The following is a 22,029-nucleotide window of genomic DNA, read 5'->3' as shown; positions in this document are numbered from 1 at the left end:
AATGAATGATCCAAGAGAATAAGGGTACATCCTTGTATACCAGTGGTCCTTGTACACCAACCTTTTCTGAGTTGAGATCACTTTCTGATTCAAAATGCACTATTGTAAAGTGGTTGTTCCACTGGATATCATAAGGTGAATGCACCAATTTGTAAGTCGCTCTGGATAAGAGCGTCTGCTAAATGACTTAAATGTAATGTAAATGTGAGATCTATCCCTCAGATTTTTTTAAAGCATGGCTTAAAACATATAAGCCTAAGCAACATTAACCAATTAAAAACAGGTCTGTAGCGATGAGGTTTGCGCAGTAGACTATAGGCCCCGATACATTATCACTGCATATTGGCAAAGCTTGAATTGCCCTGCCAATGTGTTCTTCTCAGACCATTTTGAAATTATATTTAAACATTTTAGCTACATTATCACACTGGTAATAGACCATGTGTTATATTACTTGTGAGGCACAGCTGAGTGAGCATAATCATTTGCTTATTTTTTTACTGGACTGATGGCCTGCATCTGATGGTCAGTCTGAGGGGAGAGAGGGAGCAGCGGTGAGGCTGCCTCTCACCTGATTCACCGTATTTCCTCTCTCCCTCCGCTGAGAAAAGGGGATACAGTCTTCCAGCTGATGCCCAAACTTAAGTCACAATGCATTATTTCTGCCTCATGCACCAATTCATGTTGTTACTCCTATGACCATAGAAAGTGTAATAAATCCTCGATATTAAAAAAGACAAGCTGCAAATAACAACTCAAGCTTATCGAAACGCGCATTTTATGGCTTATAAAACTGTTCACCAAAGTGTTGACAGTGCTGAATAACAACTTAAACATGAACTTAATCATAAAAACAGCAGCTCTTTGCTGTATTCGTTGAGTCTCTCTCTAGTCATGGTTTTAAAAGTTTTGAAATCTCATATTATCAACTTTGCTGTGCGTTTGAGGCTTCTTTTTTTACAGTCTATGGCGTGAGAAACTGGGCCGACACAGTGATCTGAGCTATCTGATTGGCCAGCGGTAGGCCTATAGGTGCACTTGATTTGCTCTCTGGGCCTGCTGGGTAGTTCTACCTTCAGACACATGAAAAGGCTAAAAATGGGAACACTGCCTTCCCGGCATTTGGGCTGCTGAATCAAGTGCATTTACCGCCAACAGCGTGAAACGAAAATAAAACAAATAGGAACGCAAGGCTTTAGTGTTGGGTCTTTTGCAGAAATGTTTGGAGATCGACTAGTGGATCGCGATCTTCCGTTTGGTGACCACTGTTGTATAACATGAGTTACGTGTACCTATGTTAGCAATGTTGTAAACAAAAATACAGTTTAATAGTCACACACAATGTACGTATAAACCTATTACAACTTGAGCAGGCCAACCTTGCTGGTTGTGCAGGCTTCTGTTCTAGCCCTGCAATAACACACGTGATTCAAATAATCAAACCTAATTAGTTGATAATCAATTGTGCTATTTCTGGGCTGGAACCAAGTAGAACAGCGATCAGTTGAGCGAGGTTGGCCACCTCTGGTGTTGTCTTTTTTTTGTTCATCTGAAATGATGCTTTAGTAATAATAACCTATTTGTTACTAAGATATCTAACCTTTACATATGAGTTAGCTTACTTGTACACTTTGAAATGATATTAAATAAAATGTTGATTCTTTGAAGTGAAGTGTTTAAAGTTGTTTTAATTGTTAACTTAAAAATATTATTCAAGATGAACTAGTGTCAATGTTGATTAATCACATCACAATCACAGATCACAATGAAGAGGGGAAGGGAATCTGTCTCTAATTTGTCTGTTTTTCTGTGTTTTATTCGCAAATTAACATTACATTTTTGTTCAGTTTTAAGTTCTCCAATTTGTTTTATTTGATTGCCACGCTATCTCAGAATATCAGCCATGTGAACCCATTTTGCAGCTGACTATAATGGCATGCAACGCCAAAGCACCATAGGCCTACAGTAGTGCTTCCCAACTCCGGTCCTCCAGTACCCCCAACAGCAGATATTTTGGTTGTAGCCACTTTAAGGGCCAGATGATTCGTTGACAAGTTGAATCAGGTGTGCTTGACCGGGGCGACAATATTTTTTTTTTTAAGTGGTTTTCCAGAAATCCTGGTTGGAGGATTCCAGATTTCCTGCTTACTGCCCTCCTGATTCAGGTAAAATGCCAACTGGGATTTTGGGAATACCAGGGAATTTATTGAAGGTTCCTGGAATTTTTCAACCCTATTTGGGGGTACTCAAGGACCGGAGTTGGGAACCACTGGCCTACAGTATGATGGCGTTAACCTTATGGGCATTTGCAATGCACCCCTTGACGTTGTGTAGCTGAAGCAGAGAATCGCTTAAGTCACATGTTGTTTACATGTCACATGTTGTTTACATATTGTTCAGCTGTATGTTCTCAATGTTAAAACTACATCAGTAGACAATGTGTATGAGGCTAGTCATTATACTAGATTTTGTACATGCCTTGTGCTAACATGAAATTGTTTCAGTGCAAATCCAGCACTTGTAATCTAGGTGGTGAAATGTCTGGAAGCAGGAGATGATGGGGTCCATAGCTTAAAATATACACACAACCACTACCACCAAGTTCAATGACAGATACTGTTTTTCCAGAAGGTCTGAGTGGCACTTGGAGGTGTCACTGTGATAATGAAAATGGTTTACCTAAGACTACCACAACAATCACATTGTCTATGCTAAATATGTTTAAATTGTAAAAGAAAGAAAGAATAGTTTGGCTATAAGAAATACACTGCTCAAAAAAATAAAGGGAACACTTAAACAACACAATGTAACTCCAAGTCAATCACACTTCTGTGAAATCAAACTGTCCACTTAGGAAGCAACACTGATTGACAATAAATGTCACATGCTGTTGTGCAAATGGAATAGACAAGAGGTGGAAATTATAGGCAATTAGCAAGACACCCCCAATAAAGGAGTGGTTCTGCAGGTGGGGACCACAGACCACTTCTCAGTTCCTATGCTTCCTGGCTGATGTTTTGGTCACTTTTGAATGCTGGCGGTGCTTTCAATCTAGTGGTAGCATGAGACGGAGTCTACAACCCACACAAGTGTCTCAGGTAGTGCAGCTCATCCAGAATGGCACATCAATGCGAGCTGAGGCAAGAAGGTTTGCTGTGTCTGTCAGCGTAGTGTCCAGGGCATGGAGGCGCTACCAGGAGACAGGCCAGTACATCAGGAGACGTGGAAGAGGCCGTAGGAGGGCAACAACCCAGCAGCAGGACCTCTACCTCCGCCTTTGTGCAAGGAGGAGCAGGAGGAGCACTGCCAGAGCCCTGCAAAATGACCTCCAGCAGGCCACAAATGTGCATGTGTCTGCTCAAACGGTCAGAAACAGACTCCATGAGGGTGGTATGAGGGCCCGACGTCCACAGGTGGGGGTTGTGCTTACAGCCCAACACCGTGCAGGACGTTTGGCATTTGCCAGAGAACACCAAGATTGGCAAATTTGCCACTGGCGCCCTGTGCTCTTCACAGATGAAAGCAGGTTCACACTGAGCACGTGACAGACGTGACAGAGTCTGGAGATGCCGTGGAGAACATTCTGCTGCCTGCAACATCCTCCAGCATGACCAGTTTGGCGGTGGGTCAGTCATGGTGTAGGGTGGCATTTCTTTGGGGGGCCGCACAGCCCTCCATGTGCTCGCCAGAGGTAGCCTGACTGCCATTAGGTACCGAGATGAGATCCTCAGACCCCTTGTGAGACCATATGCTGGTGCGGTTGGCCCTGGGTTCCTCCTAATGCAAGACAATGCTAGACCTCATGTAGCTGGAGTGTGTCAGCAGTTCCTGCAAGAGGAAGGCATTGATGCTATGGACTGGCCCACCCGTTCCCCAGACCTGAATCGAATTGAGCACATCTGGGACATCATGTCTCGCTCCATCCACCAACGCCACGTTGCACCACAGACTGTCCAGGAGTTGGTGGATGCTTTAGTCCAGGTCTGGGAGGAGATCCCTCAGGACCATCCGCCACCTCATCAGGAGCATCCCCAGGCATTGTAGGGAGGTCATACAGGCACGTGGAGGCCACACACACTACTGAGCCTCATTTTGACTTGTTTTATGGACATTACATCAAAGTTGGATCAGCCTGTAGTGTGGTTTTCCACTTTAATTTTGAGTGTGACTCCAAATCCAGACCTCCATGGGTTGATAAATTGGATTTCCATTGATTATTTTTGTGTGATTTTGTTGTCAGCACGTTCAACTATGTAAAGAAAAAAGTATTTAATAAGATTATTTCATTCATTAAGATCTAGGATGTGTTATTTTAGTGTTCCCTTTATTTTTTTGAGCAGTATACATTTTATTCAATGGGGCTAAGCAAAGCAGAGATGACACACAAAATACTTTTCATTTCACTCATACAACAAAAGAGCCTATTATTAAAGTACAATATGTTTACAATATAATAAATAATAGTATTTTACATGTTGTTCCAAGTTACATTTTAGTTATTAATACATGTACATAAATAAATGACTGGGAAACTGTGTTTCTGTTTAGTCAGCAGTTATTGCTACACTCTTCATTCGGTTTAAGGGGACACTACTTAAATGGCACAACAGAATCATTCAGATTGACCAAGGAACAGCATATGTCAACCATTTTGTCTAACTGAGGGACCTCTCCTTTCCTATCTGGAAAAGGACAAAGTAGTAGAAGTAGAAAATAATGCTGATGCAGCATTGCGCATCTTTTACAGTGGGAATACAGTCGACAGACTGTAGGAAGTCAGCTAGTGAACCTACAGTACATAAACAAATGAAAACTACACCTGCTGTTAGAATATCACTTATTCAGGTCACCTATACCATCAGGGCTATTGAATGTTTGGTTGTGTTTAATTAATTCAGGTGTTTTAGTTTAATATAAAGATTACATATTTTGTTGTGCTGGAACAACCAATAGTCAACACAGCAGGTTGTCCTATCCCATTGAGGCCTATGCTGTAACGTCCATACATTTGACCTCTTATGAATAAAGTTCTCAACAAATGATCATTGGGTCACTGGAGGTTTTTTGGACAATAATGTCCTCCTCCAGGCTAGATTGACGCCATATTGTAAAATGCATGCCTCCCCTTTTTCGTAGGCCTAGATTAGATGGTTACAAAGGTCATTTTTATTGATCTGTTTGTCAGTGTCAGCAGCGTAGGCCTAGGCTTCACCATGATTTATCGTCTTAAAAAAGATTAAGCTAATGTCTCCAGTCATATAAAGTGTAGTAGAATTGCATGAAATGTGTTTATCAAAGGAAATACTTTTCCTGTGAAAGGGAAATAAAAGCAACCTCTCTGATATAGTCTATAGGCCTATACCACTACACGCTCAATCATGCAGTGATTATTAATTAATAGCCTAATAAATTGACTTTCCAATCTACTCATCACATTAAGAATAGTAGTCTTACATTAGTCTGCAAATTGCTCAGAGAAATGTAGGTCCCTGATATGCATGCAATGCTTTATTATAAAGGTGCATTTTTATGGTAAAACATTTGCTTCCGCAAAACTTTAACTCACCCGCCGCCTATGAGAGAGACGCATGCTAATAGCTAGACTACAAGCTATGTAGCTAGCAAATGTTGGCTAACTTAGTCTTGTTGTCAACACCTGGTTAGCATAACAGCTAACAGCTACACTAAACTCTAAATAGATCAGACTGACAAGTGATGAAATGATCGTAGCAGACCCTGTACTGACGGCTGTCTGGGTTCAGGTCTTGACGGGCAAAAAGGTTTCTTCGCTTTTCTGACAGCTCGTGAGTCTTATCTCCTTAGTGTTTCATGTTTGCTGTTGAAAATGTTTTTTCCCTATGTTCTTTCCTGCCTTGTTAGAGCAGCCAAATACCGCACAGAAATTGTCTGTGGTGATGAATCAACTAGTTTTAGGCACTGTTGTAATGCAGCTTGGGGTAGACGCAGCTGTTGTTGTCGGAATAATTGATGTGGTGGTCTTCCAACATGGCCGCTAGGGGGTGTTTAATGTCGCCTGGCAACCCTCTATAGAGGCTACTAGGAAGAACCCTTCATAGTGGGTTCTAGGTAAAACCATTTATAGAGGGTTCTATGAAGAACCCTTCATAGAGGGTTTTAGGTAGAACCCTCTGCAATGGGTTCAACCTAGCACCAAAAGGGGTTGCATTATGGGAACAAGCTGAATAACCCTATATATGGTTCTACTTAACTTTTCTAAAAGTGTGTATTTCATTACACACACAGCTGTAAGCCAATTCCAGTACAGTTTATTGTTTCAAAGAGATTATGTTCATATTGACCATTGCATTATTCAACATTGTTCTCACTATGTTTCATACTTCTTCAAGTGTACTTAACAGACCCCCTCCTTGGTTCCCTGGCCGCACAAGTGTCTGCTCTGTGCTGTTAGCATTAAATCGATTGCTTTTAGACTGAACTGTAGCTGTGGTTCGCGGGAGCCAACTGAAGGCCAGCGGCTCCACAATACTGTCTGGTAAACAAATAATGACACAATCTGATAAAATAACAAAGGTAAGGGCTAATAAAGGCTAAATGTATTTTTTTCTGTCACGGGAGATGGGAAATATTATCGCTAAATCCTCAGGGGGACCTCATAGAAATGTTCAGTAAGCAGGCCATTTACTTTTATGACACAGCAAATTTTTCCCCTCATCTTTTTTTTCCCTTCCTGTCCTTTTACGTGGACCGCTGAGAAATGAATCACTCCAGGAAGTAGTGGATAAATAACTTTTCATGTGAAAACACCTAGGCTTTTATGGCTTTACTAAATGATCCATAATACGGGAGCACTCAGTCCTGCAGATTAGGGCGGGCCGAACCGGGGGAGGATGCTGCGTTAGCTGCCGCCACGCAGCCATCGCCGACGCGCCTGAGATGGGCACAAATCTCTTTTACGAGGCTGCCTCTTAAATATCTGTCAGTCTAGTGTCTCACACATGGCACTCTTCTACAGCTCCCCACACAGTAATTGAACCATCTCCTTCTGAGTGTAGAATGCTGTGGGAAGCCGTTTGAACAGACTGTGTTGCTGCCATTAAAACAGGCCTATGCATAAATCTTGCCAGTAGGGGCGAAAAAGAAAGCTATCAACCCAAAACCCTCCATTCGTTCCGAAGGTAGCTGGCCTTAAAATGTTTTTCAGCCAGAAGAGGACTGGCCACCCCTCAGAGCCTGGTTCCTCTCTAGATTTCTTCCTAGGTTCCTACCTTTCTAGGGAGTTTTTCCTATCCACTGTGCGTCTACTTTTGCATTATTTGCTATTTGGGGTTTTAGACTGGGTGTATGTATAGCACTTTGTGACAACTGCTGATGTAAAAAGGGCTTTATATATATATATATATATGTATATATGTATATATATATATATATATATATATATATATATATATTTGTGCACATACAGTACTTACCTCTGCATGTATTTGTAATCCACAGTATATTCAAGTTCAAGTTTTATTACACTCATATAGCAGTCAATACAAACTGAAATCCATGAGCATGTAATTTAAGCAAAAACAATTTTAAGTGTCATGCAGGATGGGAGCTGAAGGATGGATGGTAATTTATCTTGGATTTGAAGCAGTTCAGATGGAATTGAGAGCGGAGGAAGCATTGATGGTCTCGGAGGTAGCCAGTCAGTTGGCGTCAGAGAGACAGAAAGGTCCACTGCGCAGCCTCAGCTACATACCTCGCTGCCCCCTCAGGTTCTACTTTCTCCGGCTTTGTAGATGGTTAGCTAGATTGAGGCGACTCCACACTAACACCGTGTAGCACCCACTTGGGGGATGCTACTCAAGAGCAGCCTCAAAGGTGCTGGAAGCTCATCACACAATGTTCATGGTCAGAAAAAAATGGCTTATTACGCTTCAATTGCCGCTTCCTTAGTATATCACTGTGGGTGCAATTACTCAGAGATGCTCCAAACACCTGAGGCTTCCAACTATTCATGTTTTAAAATGCTGATACAGGATATTACCATTTTTGTTATTAACACTGTATTATTTTGTAACTAACAGGACCACAACCAACAGCACCACATTTTGCATTGTTGTCCAGTAGGCTATGCTTATTGGCCATTTCAAATCAAATCAAATGTTATTTGTCACATGCTTCATAAACAACAGGTGTAGACTAACAGTGAAATGCTTACATACGAGCCCTTCCCGAACAATGCAGAGAGAAGAAAATAGAGAAAATAACAGAAAAGTAATAACACTATGTATAAATACACAATGAGTAACGACAACTTGGCTATATGCACAGGGTACTAGTACCGAGTCCATGTGCAGGGGTATGAAGTAGTTAAGGTAGATACACTACAAAAGTCTATGGTCACCCCTTCAGCAATGGGTGTGGCTATTTCAGCCACACCCATTGCTGACAGGTGATTCAAATCAAGCACAGGGCCATGCAATTTTCATAGACAAACATTGGCCGTAGAATGGCCAATGAGCTCAGTGACTTTCAACGTCGCATCGTCATAGGATGCTACCTTTTCAACAAGTCAGTTTGTTAGATTTCTGCCCTGCTAGAGCTGCCCCAGTCAACTGTAAGTGCTGTTATTGTGAAGTGGAAATGTCTAGGAGCAACAACGGCTCAGCCGCATAAGATCACAGAACGGGACCGGCAAATGCTGAAGCGCATAGCGGGTAAAAATCGCCTGTCCTCGGTTGCAACATTCACTACCGAGTTTCAAACTTGAAGCAACGTCAGCACAAGAACTGTTAATGGGGAGCTTCATGAAATGGGGCTATTTGGTTAACTATTTAACTATCTAACTATTTCAGTCTTATGGCTTGGGGGTAGAAGCTGTTGAAGGTCCTGTTGGTTCCAGACTGAGTGCATTGGCACCTTGACTAGCTGCATCACTGCGGTAGCAGAGAGAACAGTCTATGACTTGGGTGGCTGGAGTTTTTGAAGATTTTTAGGGCCTTCCTCTGACACCGCCTGGTATAGAGGTCCTGGATGGCAGGGACCTTGGCCCAAGTGATTTACTCACTACACTCTGTAGCACCATGCGGTCAGATTCCAAGCAGTTTCCATACCAGGCAGTTATGCAGCTAGTCAAGATACTCTCAATAGTGCAGTTGTACAACTTTTTGGGGATTCTGAGGGCCCATGCCAAATCTCTTCAGCCTCCTGAGGGGGAAGAGGCATTGTCGTACCTTCTTCACAACTGTGTTGGTGAGTGTGGACCATGATAATTCCTTAGTGATGTTGACACTGAGGAACTTGAAGCCCCATCGATGTGGATGGGGTCATGCTCAGTCCTCTGTTTCCTGTATTCCACAATCAGTTCCTTTCTCTTGCTGATGTTGAGGGAGAGGTTTTTGTCCTGTTACCACACTGCCAGGTCACTAACCTCCTCTCTATAGGCTGTCTTATCGTAGTCAGTGATCAGGCTAACCACCATCGTGTTGTCAGCAAACTTAATGATGGTGTTGGAGTTGTATGCGGCCACGCAGTTGTGGGTGAACAGAGAGTTTAGGAGGGGATTAAGCACCCACCCCTGAGTTGCCCCCTGTCTTGAGGGTTAGCGTAGCGGATGTGTTGTTGTCTACCCTCACCACCTGGGGGCGAGAATCCAGTTGATCCAGTTGCAGAGGGAGGTGTTCAGTCCCAGGGTCCCGAGATTAGTGATGACACTATGGTGTTGAACGCTGAGCTATAGTCAATGAACAGCATTCTCACGTAGGTGTTCCTCTTGTCCAGGTGGGAGAGGGCAGTGTGGAGTGCAGTAGCGATTGTGTCATCTGTGGATCTGTTGGGGCGGTATGCAAGACTTTTCTCTTGATCAGATGGTGGGGGGCCGGAACATAATTACAGTATTTAATGTCCCTGGATTAGGGTGTCTGGAATGATGGTGTTGATGTGAGGCATGACCAGCCTTTCAAAGCATTTCATGGCTACAAATGTGAGTGCTACCGGGCGATGGTCATTTAAACAGGTTCCCTTGGCATTCTTGGGCATATGGACTATGGTGCTCTGCTTGAAACATGTAGGTATTACAGACTGGGTTAGGGAGAGGTTGAAAATGTCAGTGAAGGCACTTGCTATCTGGTCAGAGCATGCTCTGAGTGCATGTCCTGGTGATCCGTCTGGCCCCGCTAGGTCCTACTCGTATCGGCTACTGATAGTGAGATCACACAGTCATCCGGAACAGCTGGTGCTCTCATGCATGGTTTAGTGTTGCTTTCCTTGAAGTGAGCATGGAAGCATTTTGCTGGTTAGGTAGGTTTGCATCAATGGGCAGCGCACGGCTGGGTTTCCGTTTGTAATCCATAATAGTTTGCAAGCCCTGCCACATCCGATGACCGTCAGAGCCTGTATAGTAGGATTCGATCTTAGTCCTGTATTGACGTTTTGACTGTTTGCTGGCTCGGAGGTCATAGCAAGATTTCTTATATGCGTCTGGATTTTGTCCCACTCCTTGAAAGCGGCAGGTCTAGCCTTAAGCTCAGTGCGGCTGTTGCCTGTAATCCATGGCTTCTGGTTGGGATATGTACGTAAGGTCACTGTGGGGACGATGATGTCGATGTACTTATTAATGAAGCTGGTGACTGATGTGGTGTACTCCTCAATGTCATCGGAAGAATCCCGGACCTTATTCCAGTCTGTGCTAGCAAAACAGTCCTCTAGCTTAGCAACCGCGTCATCGGACCATTTACGTTACTGGTACTTCCTGTTTGAGTTTTTGCTTGAAAGCAGGAATCCGGAGGATAGAGTTATGGTCAGATTTTCCAAATGGTGGGAGAGGGAGAGCTTTTGTATCCGTTTCTGTGTGTGGTTGTAAAAGTGATCTAGAGTCGTGTCGCCTCCAGTTGCACAGGTGACATGCTGGTAAAAAATGAGGTAAGACAGATTTCAGTTTTCCAGTGTTAAAATCACCGACCACTAGGAATGCCGCCTCTGGATGTGCATTTTATTGTTTGCTTATGGCCCTATACAGCTCGTTGAGTGCGATCTTAGTGACAGCATCAGTTTGTTTTGGTAAATAGACAACTATGAAAAGTATAGATGTGAACTATCGTGGTATATAATATGGTCTGCAGCTTATCATGAGGTATTCTAACTCAGGTGAGCAAAACCTTGAGACCTTCTCTTTGTCTCAGGACATGAAACCCATTGAAAACCTGTGGTTTGAATTGAAGAGGGCGGTCCATAAGCACAGATGAAGGATATCAAGGATCTGGAAAGATTCTGTATAGAGGAATGGCCTAAGGTCTCTCCCAATGTGTTCTCCAATCTCATATTTCTTTTTATAAAAAGGCTGACTTCTGTTATCCTCGCAAGGTGATGTATTGAAATATATTAAAAACAGGGGTGACAATATTTTAGGTCCCTATCTTTTTAACCAAAAAAGATATAACTTGTTAAACAAAATATCTTTCTCTGAGCAATTGTATACTGAACAAAATATAAACGCAACATGTAAAATGTTGGTCCCATGTTCCATGAGCTGAAATATAAGATCACAGAAATGTTCCCTACGCACAAAAAGCTTATTTCACTCCAAATTTTGTGTCCAAATTTGTTTACATCCCTGTTAGTGAGTATTTCTCCTTTGCCAAGATAATCCATCCACCTGACAGGTGTGGCATATCAAGAAGCTGATTAAACAGCATGATCCAGGCTGAATCACATCCGGCCATGATTGGGAGTCCCGTATGGCGGCACACAATTGGCCCAGCATTGTCCGGGCTTGGCCAGGATAGGCCGTCATTGTAAATAAGATTTTTTTCTTAACTGACTAGCCTAGTTAAATAAATAAAATAATACATAAATACACTATGTAGGGAATAAGGATGCCAGTTGGGATGCAGAGATAGCCTTCAGAATTCCTTTATTATTCTTGTGGAGCAGTGATGTGAAGTTCCACAGTATATGCAATATTAATGGCCAGGACGTGCTAAGAGCAGGTCTATACAAACCTACAGTAGCCAGAGATTGAAAACAGTCAACGTGAAGCTCAACTGAAGAGGAGGAGGACCCACAAACAAACAGGAAAAAATGCTTGTTTAAAAAATATGTTCACTAAGTGCATATCTGCCATTACGCTGAACTGTAACAAATAAAAAAAGCTAATAATTACTCCACTACCTTCTATCTCATATCAAAGCAATTTACTTATCAAGTTTTATTTAGAGACAGCAAAACAAATCTTTAGATGATGAATAACGGACACTTTCTTCATTAAAATACTTTTCTCATTACTGTAATATTTTGTTCTGTTTTCCTATTGGGTTAGTCAAAAACTTTTATTGAAATCCCCTTGAGGCTGTCACAAAGTAGACTGCCTAAAACAGACAAACACCCCAGCCAATAACTAATGACTTAGGTGCTTCTGCTTGTGAAAGCTGAGGTCAGTCAAGGCATTAATAAGGACTCTAGCTGCTGCAGACTATAACTCCTACTTCCCTATTTTAAAACACAATAACTTAGCATTTGCATTTATATAGTTCTTCCAGCCGCCTCACTCCCAGGCAGCCCCGAAATGGCTTCACGCTGATTATTACCTGGGGAAAATTAAGATAACAAAATAACCCCATGAATGGGAATAGCGTCCCAGCTTTACCAGCGCACAACCAGGTATGCAGAAATGCACAAACCCCCCATTTCCAGCAATGCAACATTTTTAACTGCTTAAAATACCTTCTCTTTTTAAGATGATAAGGACAGTTTCAAACTGATCTCAGCCAGACAATGACACAAACCCCTTTGTTTGAGGATAGGCAGGGTGTCTACTTTAGCATTTTAGGAGTGATAATGATGGTATTATACAACACAGTACATACTTAAAGACCCCATAAGAACAGCATCAATAGATCCAGCCTTTGAATTATTCGACATGAGGTGAAATATGAATCACTAAAAGCTGGAATTAGGTTAAACTCAAAGGGCTACACTGATGAGGATTTAGCGGTGCAATAATAGGAAACCAGCTTAGAGTTCGAGAACATCGCAGAATTCCTAGGCTTCAGTTCCATGCCATTGCATGGAAAACATTCCCCTTAGCTAGCTATGCTAATAGCTAGCACAAGCCGCCATGGAGAAAAGTTCCGGGCCCTGCTAGCAAGTGAAGATTAAGGAGAAACCAAAAAGGTGGAGACAGATACTGATCTGAGGCGCCTGTGGTAATGTCTGGGTGGCTTTTAATATAATACACTATCCTTTTCCCTGCACCACCCTCGGGAGCGACTCTCATGACAGGAAACAAACAGAACGCTGACACATTCTGCTAATTAGCATAATTAGCATAAGGCATGACAGGGCTCTGGGAATGCTACAGCTGTGACCTTTTGTGGACAACACCAGCTGTCAGTAATTACCTATAGCTGGGCCAAGGATGGAGGCTGACTCTCCGTCCTTGAGGGGCCATTGCTGCCACCAACCCAGTCACCCCAAACAAGATGTTTCTCCACAGAGAAACACCGCTAAAAGGCTAGTTGAGTTTTTCTTTCCCCACAGGACTGTGGCCCATTAAGCTTTATAGGCTTAAGGCTTTGCTTTGGCTAAAATGTGTGACTAAATGTAAAATATAGGCTTTGCAGTGCCAGAGGCTTGTGGCTCCACACAATTTACTTAGAACAGACAAGAATTATGATTCAATGAAACAACTGTGTCCCCCAATAAATATTTTTTTTAAAGGCGTCATGGAAACTATTCAGGTTCATAAATGGTTGTAATCATCATTAGTTGTTTGTTTGATTTTTAATATTCTTCCATCTGTCTTTGAAGATAGAGTTCTTAAATATCTTGATGCGCTCTTTCATCCCGGATAACGCTCTGTCACGAAGGAGAGGTCGTTTAGGAGAGGTGTTCTGAAATAACACATTATTTTCAGTAACAAACAATATGCAGTGAATTAAAATAGCTCTCCAGCCTGCCCTCTCTCCCTATCTCACGCTTCCTCTTCCTCTCTGATTCACTATCCATTTGTTTAAGTGAAGGGCACGCCTGGAGGTCCTGAAGCCTTGTGTTATTGTGCTGTTCTGACATGCAATTCTCCCGCAGGAACATCAGTGATGAAGGTCACTGCATGGGATGCAGATGACCCTACGTACGGGAGCAGTGCCAGGGTGGTGTACAGTGTGCTGGACAGAGAGAGCTTCTTTACCGTGGACAGACAGACTGGTAAGGGCAGACTCCTGGCATGACCAGACAGAGTCAAAGATGATGTGTATACAATGTATTAATTGTAGTAATACTTACATACTATATATTACTTGTGGTAATACTTGTATTTTACAAGTATTACTTGCAGTATTATACGTGTAGTGTTACAGTATTGAGTGAAATACACAAGTATCAACCCCATGCTTTATCCACGGAAATGATAGTGAGTTGATATATTTCTTGTCTCATACCTCATATTGTGTACTTAAATTCAGCAAAAAAAGAAATGTCCTCTCACTGTCAACTGCATTTATTTTCAGAAAACTTAACATGTGTAAATATTTGTGTGAACATAACAAGATTCAACAACTGAGACATAAACTGAACAAGTTCCACAGACATAATACAATAATGTGTCCCTGAACAAAGGGGGGTCAAAATCAAAAGTAACAGTCAGTATCTGGTGTGGCCACCAGCTGCATTAAGTACTGCAGTGCATCTCCTCCTCATGGACTGCACCAGATTTGCCAGTTCTTTCTGTGAGATGTTACTCCACTCTTCCACCAAGGCACCTGCAAGTTCCCAGACATTTCTGGGGGAAATGGGCCTGGCCCTCACCATCTGATCCAACAGGTCCCAGACATGCTCAATGGGATTGAGGTCTGGGCTCTTCACTGGCCATGGCAGAACACTGACATTCCTGTCTTGTAGGAAATCACACACAGAACGAACAGCATGGCTGGTGGCATTGTCATGCTGGAGGGTCATGTCAGGATGAGCCTGCAAGAAGGGTACCACATGAGGGAGGAGGATGTCTTCCCTGTAACACACAGCGTTGAGATTGCCTGCAATGACAACAAGCTCAGTCCGATGATGCTGTGACATACCTCCAAATTGATCCCGCTCCAGAGTACAGGCCTCAGTGTAACGCTCATTCCTTTGACGATAAACGCGAATCCGACCATCACCCCTGGTGAGACAAAACCGCGACTCATCAGTGAAAAGCACTTTTTCCCAGTCCTGTCTGGTCCAGCGACGGTGGGTTTGTGCCCATAGGCGACGTTGTTACCGGTGATGTCTGGTGAGGACCTGCCTTACAAGCCCTCAGTCCAGCCTCTCTCAGTCTATTGCGGACAGTCTGAACACTGATGCGTTCCTGGTGTATTCTTGGTGTAACTCGGGCAGTTGTTGTTCCATCCTGTACCTGTCCCGCAGGTGTGATGTTCAGATGTACCGATCCTGTGCAGGTGTTGTTACACGTGGTCTGCCACTGCGAGGACGATCACCTGTCCGTCCTGTCTCCCTGTAGCGCTTTCTTAGGCGTCTCATAGTACGGACATTGCAATTTATTGCCCTGGTCACATCTGCAGTCCTAATGCCTCCTTGCAGCATGCCTAAGGCAAATTCACACAGATGAGCAGGGACCCTGGGCATCTTTCTTTTGGTGTTTTTCAGAGTCAGTAGAAAGGCCTCTTTAGTGTCCTAAGTTTTCATAACTGTGACCTTAATTGCCTGCCGTCTGTAAGCTGTTAGTGTCTTAACGACCATTCCACAGGTGCTTGTTCATTAATTGTTTATGGTTCATTGAAGAAGCATAGGAAACAGTGTTTAAACCCTTTACAATGAAGATCTGTGAAGTTATTTGGATTTTTACGAATTATCTTTGAAAGACAGGGTCCTGAAAAAGGGACATTTCTTTTTTTGCTGAGTTTATATTTCTCAACATTTAAGGATACATATTGAAATGAAAATAGTTGCGATTAAATCTCTGAAGTGTTATATTACAGTCTGTCCAGATGCGGATTCTCTAATTGTCTCTCCCAGTCAGCACATTTGGGTGAATTCCCTTTTGGTCTGAGGGCCTGTACCTGGGCTTGAATCGTAGTCTCTCAGGCATATCCCAAGGTTTGTGTTGCCTGCAAATGTCCTCCTGGGAGCAGCACTAAACTTTTAATGATTCCTTTTTTTGGTCTCCCCACTTTGATTCGGTTGGCCCTAGTGCCTAGATGATAAATGGCCTTGTCTCGGCAACGTTGGCCTGGAGACTTGCAGATCGTACCAACTCTTGTCCCCCCCCTTCTTTTTTTATCGACATTAACCATTCAAATAGGTGCAGGGGGAAGAGGTCATCAAGAGAACAGAGCAGCTGTGAATTTCCCCTCATTAATGTCGCCCCAGTCATTCAAAAGAGTGTTAATCCTTCACTATCTTTTTCTCCGTTCCAGATACATGACTAGAATATGATCAATGGTCAATGTCTGAGGGATTTTTCGAAAGTAGCAGTCATTTGAATGTATTTGAACTTCAGAGTGGTATTTGGTATTGAAGTTCAAGTGAGCTTCTTCTCAGGATGAAAGCCTGAGGATTCTATTAAATTATATTCCATACATTTCTAGGAAAGAGACATAACTACCTGGCACTCTGATCTCAGACACTGTCATAACAATACATTTACATTTTGGTCATTTACTGTAGCAGACGCTCTTATCCGAAACGACTAACAGGCAAATACACAGGACTCATAGTCATTGACAATTGATGTGCAATATATAGTATGCTATGAATGAGATCCCCTTTCAAGCATGTTACAAATGTTAGCAGTCAAGAAACATTTGATTGTTGAATAAGTTCTGACTAAGAAAGAGCTGATGCAAAAATATGCATTTCTGATGCTCCCCATGCCCTTTGTTATTGAAAGCTATTATTATGTGCCTCCATATCCGGCAACTGAATTTGCCTGTGCACTGTATGCTGACATACAAGCATTGCCTGCAGCTACCTGATGTTAAATGTGAGTGCAATCTCTAAGTTGTGTGTCTAGCTGAGTAGCACAATGCAAGGCACTGGGAGAGGTGCCATCAACTAAGAAAGGGCAACAATAGAATTTGATGTGGATAACCCACCAGGGAATAGAGTTTGGCTCCCGCTATTTGACCAGAGAGTAGACTCTTCCCATTGCCATCTCGTTCAGTTTATCATGAATGAATGAATGAATGAATGAATGACATTTTCTTTTTGTGTGAAATCGCCAATTGGCAACCCATCCCTTATGAGATTAATTGACACATTAACAAACTTGACACATAAAAAATAATTAATTGACACAAACAAATAATTACATCCCCAGAGCAGTAAAATAATATATATACATACATATACACATACATGCATACATACAGTGCCTTGCAAACGTATTCATCCCCTTGGCATTTACAACCTGTGATTTAAATGGATTTTTATTTGAATTTCATGTAATGGACAAAGACAAAATAGTCCAAATTGGTGAAGTGAAATGAAAAAAATTACTTGTTTAAAAAATTCAAAAACATAAAAGTGGTGCGTGCATAAGTATTCACCCCTTTTGCTATGAATCCCCTAAATAAGATCTGGTGCAACCAATTACCTTCAGAAGTCACATAATTAGTTAAATAAAGTACACCTGTGTGCAATCTAAGTGTCACATGATCTCAGTATATACAGTTGAAGTTGGAAGTTTACACTTAAGTTGGAGTCCTTAAAACTCGGCTTTCAACCACTCCACAAATTTCTTGTTAACAAACAATAGTTTTGGCAAGTCGGTTAGGACATCTACTTTGTTCATGACACAAGTCATTTTTCCAACAATTGTTTACAGACAGATTATTTCACTTATAATTCACTGTATCAAAATTCCAGTGGGTCTGAAGTTTACATACACTAAGTTGACTGTGCCTTGAAACAACTTGGAAAATTCCAGAAAAAGATGTCATGGCTTTAGAAGCTTCTGATAGGCTAATTGACATAATTTGAGTCAATTAGAGGTGTACCTGTGGATGTATTTCAAGGCCTACCTTCAAACTCAGTGCCTCTTTGCTTGACATCATGGGAAAATCAAAAGAAATCAGCCAAGACCTCAGAAAAAAATGGTAGACCTCCACAAGTCTGGTTCATCCTTGGGAGCAATTTCCAAATGCCTGAAGGTACCACGTTCATCTGTACAAACAATAGTGCGCAAGTATAAACACCATGGGACCACGCAGCCATCATACTGCTCAGGAAGGAGACGCGTTCTGTCTCCTAGAGATGAATGTACTTTGGTGCGAAAAGTGCAAATCATTCCCAGAACAACAGGAAAGGACCGTGTGAAGATGCTGGAGGAAACAGGTACAAAGTATCGATATCCACAGTAAAACAAGTCCTATATCGACATAACCTGAAAGGCCGCTCAGCAAGGAAGAAGCCACTGCTCCAAAACCGCCATAAAAAAGCCAGACTCTGGTTTGCAACTGCACATGGGGACAAAGATCGTACTTTTTGGAGAAATGTCCTCTGGTCTGATGAAACAAAAATAGTACTGTTTGGCCATAATGATCATCGTTGTGTTTTGAGGAGAAAGGGGGAGGCTTGCAAGCCGAAGAACACCATCCCAACCGTGAAGCACAGTGGTGGCAGCATCATGTTGTGGGGGTGCTTTGCTGCAGGAGGGACAAAATAGATGGCATCATGAGGAGGTAGAATTATGTGGATATATTGAAGCAACATCTCAAGACATCAGTCAGGAAGTTAAAGCTTGGATGCAAATGGGTCTTCCACATGGACAATGACATACAATGACAATGACATACTTCCAAAGTTGTGGCAAAATGGCTTAAGGACAACAAAGTCAAGGTATTAGAGTGGCCATCACAAACCCCTGACCTCAATCCTATAGAACATTTGTGGGCAGAACTTAAAAAGTGTGTGCGAGCAAGGAGGCCTACAAACCTGACTCAGTTCATTCCTCTCTGTCAGGAGGAATGGGCCAAAATTCACCCAACTTATTGTGGGAAGCTTGTGGAAGGCTAACCAAAACATTTGACCCAAGATAAACAATTTAAAGGCAATTCTACCAAATACTAATTGAGTGTATGTAAACTTCTGACCCACTGGGAATGTGATGAAAGAAATAAAAGCTGAAATAAATAATTCTCTCTACTATTTTTCTGACATTTCACATTCTTAAAATTAAGTGGTGATCCTAACTGACCTAAGACAGGGAATTTTTACTCGGATTAAATGTCAGGAATATTGAAAAACTGAGTTTAAATGTATTTGGCTGAGGTGTATGTAAACTTCCGACTTCAACTGTTTATACCTGCTCTGAAAGGCCCCAGAGTCTGCAAAACCACTAAGCAAGCAGCACCACCAAGCAAGCTGCACCATGAAGACCAAGGAGCTCTCCAAACAGGTCAGGGACAAAGTTGTGGAGAAGTACAGATCAGGGTTGGGTTATAAAAAAAAATGAAACTTTGAACATCCCACAGAGCACTATCCAAACAGGTCAGGGACAAAGTTGTGGAGAAGTACAGATCAGGGTTGGGTTATAAAAACAAATCTGAAACTTTGAACATCCCACAGAGCACCATGTTTTACTCTGAGAATGGCAGAATGGTGAACTTACTAAATGAAATGAGAGGTTGACTGTGTGATATTAGGTTGATACTTGTGTAAATATTTTCTGTCTGGATTTTAATGATTACTTCCAACAAACCATGTACTGAAGAGAGGCATGGTGGCAACACTATGACATGTATGGATACAGTCCCTCCAGATCGATCCATTATAAAAAAAAATTGGAACGAATATGGCACCACAACAAACCTGCCAAGAGAGGGCCGCCCACCAAAACTCACGGACCAAGCAAGGAGGGCATTAATCAGAGATACAACAAAGATACCAAAGAAAGCCCTGTGAAGGAGCTGCAAAGTTCCACAGCGGAGATTGGAGTATCTGTCCATAGATCCACTTTAAGCTGTACACTCCTCAGAGCTGGGCTCTATGGAAAAGTGGCCAGAAAAAAGCAATTTCTTGAAGAAAATAATTAGCAAACACATTTGGTGTTCGCCAAAAGGCATATGGAAGACGGTACTCCGGTCAGATGAGACTAAAATTGAGCTTTTTGGCCATCAAGGAAAATGCTATGTCTGGCACAAACCCAACACCTTTAATCACCCTGAGAACACCATTCCCACAGTGAAGCATGGTGGTGGTAGCATCATGCTATGGGGATGTTTTTCATTGGCAGGGACTGGGAAACTGGTCAGAATTGAAGGAATGATGGATGTTGCTAAATACAGGGAAATTCTTGAGGGAGCCTGTTTGTCTTCCAGAGATTTGAGACTGGGACGGAGGTTCACCTACCAGCAGAACAATGACCCTAAGCATACTACTAAAGCAACACTCGAGTGGTTTAAGGGGAAACATTTAAATGTCTTGGAATGACCTAGTCAAAGCCCAGACCTCAATTCAATTGAGATTCTGTGGTATGACTTAAAGATTGCTGTACACTAGCAGAACCCATTCAACTTAAAGGAGCTGGAGCAGTTTTGCCTTGAAGAATGGGCAAAAATCCCAGTGGCTAGATGTGCCAAGCATGTAGAGTCATACCTCAAGATACTTGCAGCTGTTATTGCTGCAAAAGGTGGCTCTACAAAGTATTGACTATGGGGGGTGAATAGTTATGCACGCTCAAGTTTTCAGTTTTTTTTGTCTTATTTCTTGTTTGTTTCACAATAAAAAATATTTTACATCTTCAAAGTGGTAGGTATGTTGTTTAAATCAAAAGATACAACCCCCCCCCCCCCCCAAATCTATTTAATTCTAGGTTGTAAGGCAACAAAATAGGAAAAATGCCAAGGGGGATGAATACTTTTTGTAAGCCACAGTAAATACATACATATGTAACCGGTGTGAAATGGCTAGCTAGTTAGCGGGGTGTGCGCTAATAGAGTTTCAATCGGTGGCGTCACTTGCTCTGAGACCTTGAAGTGGTTGTTTCCCTTGTTCTGCAAGGGCTGTGGCTTTTGTGGAGCAATAGGTAATGATGCTTCAAGGTTGACTGTTGTCGATGTGTGCCAAGGGTCCCTGGTTTGAGCCCAGGTAGGGGCGAGGAGAGGGACGGAAGGAACACTGTTGCACATGCATAACATATACAGATAATTAAATACAGAAAAATGAAACAGAAGGCCTTTGAACCCAGTGTGGCACAAAGAGAAGATTCATGTGGGTCATTGTGAGTCTAGGATCTGTATCTAAATATATATATGGGTGGAAATTGCACTGAAAGGAGCAGAATTTCACCACATGCCCTGGTTTTCTATTTTCTTTTCTGTTTTAAAATATTGTACTTAACCCTGAGGATGGGTCACACTTTGGATAGTCCGGATTATATCAACAAACTATCTGTTGATAAGCAACTGCTTTCTACGGTTAGAGTTAAGTTTAGAATAAGTGTAAGGGTTAAGATTAGGGCTAGGTTTAGGGTAAGGGTTAAGTTTAGGGTTAGGATAAGGGTCAAGGTTAGAGCTAGGTTTAGTAGATAGTTAGTTGAAATGTTACTGATAGAGCATCTGCAGATGGACTATCCAAATAAAGTGTTAGCTGAGGATGTAATTCAGATTGAGCTCTGGCTGTATACTGCCAATGGTACGGGGACGTTCTTTTCCGCCAGGTTCTTGGAAAAACATACCTTGGAAGGTAAAGGGGAAACATATTGTATGGAAAAAATACACATGGTGCTCCTCGAACTACAAAAAGCTGGTATTTGTCATTACACTGTCATGGTTTTAGAATGTCCGCCATGTAAATTGGTTATGGTGATCTGACCTCAGTCATGAGATTAGTTTAACCCCTTTCAACTCCAGGGATTGTACTGATATGGACATGCCCAAATGTAGATGCTAATAACTTAATGTACTGTTTAGGAGAGGGATATGCAGTGTCATTATATCGATCAGAACAAATGTGAGATTAAGACAATTCCAAGTCTTATCAGTGGCAAAATATTGTATATTTGTTCATACCAGTATGAAATAGAAGGGGGCCACCAAAGTTCCATTTTTTTTTAACCTCAGA

At 42.1% G+C, this 22,029-nt stretch overlaps 1 protein-coding gene across 1 annotated transcript in view; it reads left to right on the top strand.

The window, feature by feature from the left end:
* The window catches only part of cdh22 (cadherin 22), a 159,324-nt gene that overhangs the window by 63,970 nt on the left and 73,325 nt on the right, over positions 1 to 22,029 (top strand). The window contains exon 3 of the mRNA XM_045705651.2: positions 14,056 to 14,175. Within this exon, the coding sequence (XP_045561607.1) occupies positions 14,056 to 14,175 (120 nt within the window). The remainder of the gene's footprint in view (positions 1 to 14,055; positions 14,176 to 22,029) is intronic.

Source organism: Salmo salar, chromosome 22 (genome assembly GCF_965601325.2).
Source record: "Salmo salar chromosome 22, fSalSal1, whole genome shotgun sequence".
Lineage (NCBI taxonomy): Eukaryota > Metazoa > Chordata > Actinopteri > Salmoniformes > Salmonidae > Salmo > Salmo salar.
This window is presented reverse-complemented; position numbering and strand designations above follow the sequence as displayed.